This window comes from Octopus sinensis, unplaced genomic scaffold (genome assembly GCF_006345805.1).
Source record: "Octopus sinensis unplaced genomic scaffold, ASM634580v1 Contig17703, whole genome shotgun sequence".
NCBI lineage: Eukaryota > Metazoa > Mollusca > Cephalopoda > Octopoda > Octopodidae > Octopus > Octopus sinensis.
In genome coordinates this window covers 25,001-30,000 of record NW_021835250.1, presented here as the reverse complement: position 1 = coordinate 30,000, position 5,000 = coordinate 25,001, and the positions used below count along the sequence as shown (strand labels likewise).

The 5,000-nt window shown below is 36.0% G+C and overlaps 1 protein-coding gene across 1 annotated transcript in view; it reads right to left on the bottom strand.

Moving 5' to 3' along the window:
• The window catches only part of LOC115231185 (A disintegrin and metalloproteinase with thrombospondin motifs 3-like), a gene marked incomplete at its 3' end in the record, with an annotated part of 34,462 nt that overhangs the window by 10,737 nt on the left and 18,725 nt on the right, over positions 1–5,000 (bottom strand). The window contains exons 5-7 of the mRNA XM_029801261.2: positions 3,298–3,381; positions 1,838–1,985; positions 592–695 (exon numbers count right to left, since the gene is read on the bottom strand). Coding sequence (XP_029657121.1) covers positions 592–695; positions 1,838–1,985; positions 3,298–3,381 — 336 coding nt within the window. The remainder of the gene's footprint in view (positions 1–591; positions 696–1,837; positions 1,986–3,297; positions 3,382–5,000) is intronic.

The window sequence follows — 5,000 nt, the reverse complement described above, 5'->3', positions numbered from 1 at the left end:
ATGCCTGACTACAAACAATTATAAAAAACACAATAATGAAAACAGGCCCCAACATGGGAGATGGAAATGGGAAAAGCCTTTTTGCAGCGAACATAGTACACCTGCACTCAGCCGAGCCAAACCAATCGCTCCTATTTCTTTACTACCCACAAGGGGTTAAACAAAGAGGGGACAAACAAGGACAAACGGATTAAGTCGATTACATCGACCCCAGTGCGTAACTGGTACTTAATTTATCGACCCCGAAAGGATGAAAGGCAAAGTCGACCTCGGCAGAATTTGAACTCAGAACGTAACGGCAGACGAAATACCGCTAAGCATTTCGCCCGGTGTGCTAACGTTTCTGCCAGCTCGCCGCCTTCAAATCAATCCCTCCTGCCAAGCATACTGTGTGAAAACTGTTTGCTATAGTATAACGCTATTCTAGTGTCCTAGTATGGATATTTCCTTAAGGGTATTTCACCGGAGGGATACACATTTTTCTGGAAAGTTATGATTAGGCCTGAGGGAAAATGAGATGGAAAACATTGGGTTAGGGGTTCCCTTTGGCTTAAACAACAACAGAAACAAGTAACAGTTTCGTACTTACACATGCGCAGCTTCATGAGACACGATAAAAGCAGACGTTAAGCCGTCATCTTTGTTGATGGAACAGCTTCTGTGAGGTCTACACATACCAGTAACTGGAGCATAACCTAAAAAGGAAAAAAACAAATTGAAAAACAAAAGTAAAATGTGCGATATGTGTAGCATAGAAAGAGCCGAATTTGAACCTACAACCACGATTTTCATTTATCTTTTATCTTTTACTTGTTTCACTCATTAGGCGGTGGCCATACTGGAACACCACTCTGAAGAATGTTTTTAGTCCAATGAATCGATCACAGTACTTATTATTATTTTTCTTTTGCTAGGCCTGGTACTTATTCTATCGGTCTCTTTGCCGAACCGTTACGTTATAGGAGCGTAATCATTCCAACAATGGTTATCAAGCGATGGTGCAGACAACACAGACACAAAGACACAAGAAATAGATATATATATACAAGCATAAATCAAGCAATAAATATATATATATATATATAATATAGTATATATATATATATATACATATAGATATATATATATATATATAGATATATATATATAATACATATACACACACACACAATACACACACACACATACACATATATGGGTACAGACGTCACAAACAGTAAACAACATGAAATACGAAAACAAATGAGTTGAATATGCAAACAACGAGAGAACAAATGGAAAACAGGACAAGTAACATAAAGAACGACCCTTCATCAGTTGTCGGCTGTTCATCTACTCCTCATTTCGAGCATTGAACGACAATATGTGTCTTCGAAGGCGGCTGCTCCCACAAAAGTCAAAATAAAATTTGGGATTTATGGAGGGTCGAAGTTGGTAACAGAAACAGGAAAGTGGAGACATACAAGGAAACCGAACGAAAACAAACATGGAGGGTCGTTAGACCAGAACGAGGGGAAAATAGCGAACGCTGGAGAAATATTTTCTTTGACAAGAGAAAAGATAGAAGAGAGAGGAGAGAGAGAGAGAGAGAGAGAGAGTGATAGACAGGATACGTGCAGTCTTTACGGCAGCCCTGAAGGAAAAGAAAAATGTGTGTATGTATGTATGTATTTGTGCATGTGTGTGCGTGTGTGTGTGTGCGTGTGTGTGTGTGTGTGTACCTGCGACTCTAATGAAAAACGTATGCAAAAGAGACAAATAAGTGACAGCTGCTGCTGCTGCTGCTGCTGCTGCTGCTATGACTGTTGTTGCCAATAAGTAATAGGTATGTTCTTACCAGCAGGTCCAATATTTCTCTTGGTTATGAAAATTGCTAGATCGTAACTGGTGTCAGTTCCACGGTTCTCATGATATTTCTTGGTGGACCACTGACAGAAGCGGTCGAGTGTCGCCTGAGCGTTTCCCTCGCTTATGATGTCTCTAGTCTAGGGATTAAACAAAGGAAAGAACGATAAAAATGAAAGCAAAAATAACTCAGCAACGTCATTAACAGATTCAGAGCCTGAAAGGGGAAAAGAATGACAGTTTGAGAATGCTGAAAATAGAGAATATGCTGACACAGAGAATGTATGGTGGCACGTCATATGAATATCCGAATGCGTTATGTGACACTGGCTCCATATAGTCTCCTGTAACAACATAATATTCTTCTGATACTACCTTTCTGATGAATTCTTTTTTTTTGCACTGAGGAGAATGGTAATATGTAATTAAATTAATTTAATTATAATTAAAATTAGTTTAATTTTTTCCTATGTTTCTTACATGTTGGTGTTACCATTTGAAACGATCGTATGCATGGATTAAAATTTTATAAAACTTTTAACATCTCTTCTCCATCTTTAATTGTTTGTTGAGCTTATATAGGATACGTGTTCTATGAATACTCACAACACACCTTATACTTATATTATATGTGTGTGTTTCTTTGCATTTGTTCGAATTTCTTAATTTTAACGAACAGGCATTTCCCCTGTGATTATCGTTATCGAAAATTACTTAATAGAAAAAACATAAAAGTAAGCTATAGTAGAATTTTCGATACTTCAAAAGAAAAACCGAAACTTCTCACAATTAATCTAAATAGAAGTAAGCGTGGTAAATTGTTCGTGCAGAAACAATTCGCATGCCATCTAAACGACGCCGAAGCGATTATTTATGATACGAAGATCATCCCCACACATCTCGTAAGCCTCGATACCGAATGTGAACATTATGTCGAAACTGAGAAGGATACATTTAAGTTGCAGTATTTCAACGAGAATTTCTCTTTCATGTAAAGAGTTAAGAGGAGATTAATCAAACCATTCAACTATGTTTGTCTACTGAAAGAACGCAGTATATACAACATAGAGGCTCTTCGATATACGCAAGGCGTATAAAAAGGAATTAAAACTGTAGATTATGTAATTCTGACAAAGTTTTCATAGTTGTAAATCTTAATAAAACTTGAGTATTTAAAAGCAAGATCAGAGGTGTTCAATAAGTGTAAACACTTCGCGAAGTTTACTTTGACGAGTCGGAAACATAACTGATATACTACAGTTATAGTTATAGCTACATATAAAACTGTCTGTAATTATAACTATATATATATATATATATGTATGTGTGTGTGTGAGTGTGTGTATGTGTGTGTGTGTATGAATGTATATATATGTATGCATATAAAGAAAGAAGAAAAAAAAGAGAGAAAGTGAGATATTAGTAAAAGGAAAAAAAAAGCATATAAATTACCTGCCGATCCTCCAAGACAACAATTCTTTTAAGGACAACTTCAATTTTCATTCCTAAAGAACCGTGTTGGTAGACAGCGTTCATCTGAAACAGAGAATATGAAATCTCTATGTACATACATTCACACATACATGTACGCACATAGTTAGATAGGCATACAGTTACGTAGATAAATGGAAAGACTGACACGTAGATTTCGATCTGGTGGTTGGAGTAATCTACAACAGGAAGGAACTAAATCGTATAAACTGACTAAGGCTACTCTGGCATTTATCACTTTTCTACAACATGGTCTCTTCTTACAATACCCACTTCGTCAGAGAGATCGTAACGTATGGCCATATTTTAAAGTAGAAAAACTATGCGCGCGCGGCGTGTTTTCCATATCAGTTTCCCCAGCAAAGAGTCTGAGATTGCTCTGGTTGTTGATATGCTGACACGTGTATAAGCAGATTGAATGAGGGTAAAAGCATCCACTGATGTTTCTCAACAGTAAGCACTATGAATGTCCTTATGTCAGACGATTTATTTTGATATATTACGCACGCGCGCACACTCATACATACATACAAATGTGTGTATATATATATGTGCGTGTGTATAGAGCAAGAGAGAGAGAGAGAGAGAGTGAGAGAGAGGAATATTAATGCAAAAATTAGTGAAATAAGCGATAATCGACTTCTTAATATGTGTTTGTACAATATATATATATATATATATATATATATATATATAATATATATATATATATATATATATATATTATATATATATATTTATATGTATATATGCACACATACATACACACGTGCATGCGTATGAGTGTGTGATATATCAAAATAATGAATTACTTTTTTTGTGTGTATACATAAATTCAAATAAATATACACCTAAACAACTTATAAAATGATTTGAAAAAAAGAGAGGTCTAACTAGCGTAAACGATATATTGTAACTGTGAAATTAATTGATACTGTGCTCCTTTGATGTATGATTGAGTGAGCGCTGTGTGTTTTCTAATGATAAAAACATATTTCTAAGGCAACATACAGCGTCACAAGTGTATTAACTCGAAAATATATCATGCATGATTGAGCGAATGCTGTGCGTTCGTTAATAGTTAAAAAATGTTTTTTTAGGCTACATACAGCGTCACAAGTGCTACAAATAAAAAATATATAACATGCTAAACAGCCTTGGTAAAGTATAAAATATAAAATATGATATATAAAATATGAACTGTTTATCAACTTAGATAGAAAACCGTAAATGGATACGATAACGATCATATAAAGTAAGGCTGCATGTTTAGCGAAAAACCAAAAGTGCGTGTGTGTGTGTTTCCATATTAGTGCCTCTTCATAAGATATGAATTTTCTCTGTTGATATGCTGACACGTGTGAAAGCATTGGATGAGGTAGGAAAATCTACAGAGATTTCTCGACAGTAAGCGATTTGGACGCCTTTAAGTCAGACATGTTTTCCGCAGCTGCAAATCGGGTCAGGCACCTGGAACACATTTCCAGGAGCTTAATCCCTTCTGCCTACTGGGATAAGCAGGTGTTGGACCTACCGGTTTGAAGTTTCAGAGAACAACTGAAGGACACCAAATATTACAGTTATTGTGTGGTTAAGAAGCTTGTTTCATAACTACATGGTTTGGGTTCAGTCCTACTGCGTGGCACCTCGGGCCTGTGTCTTCT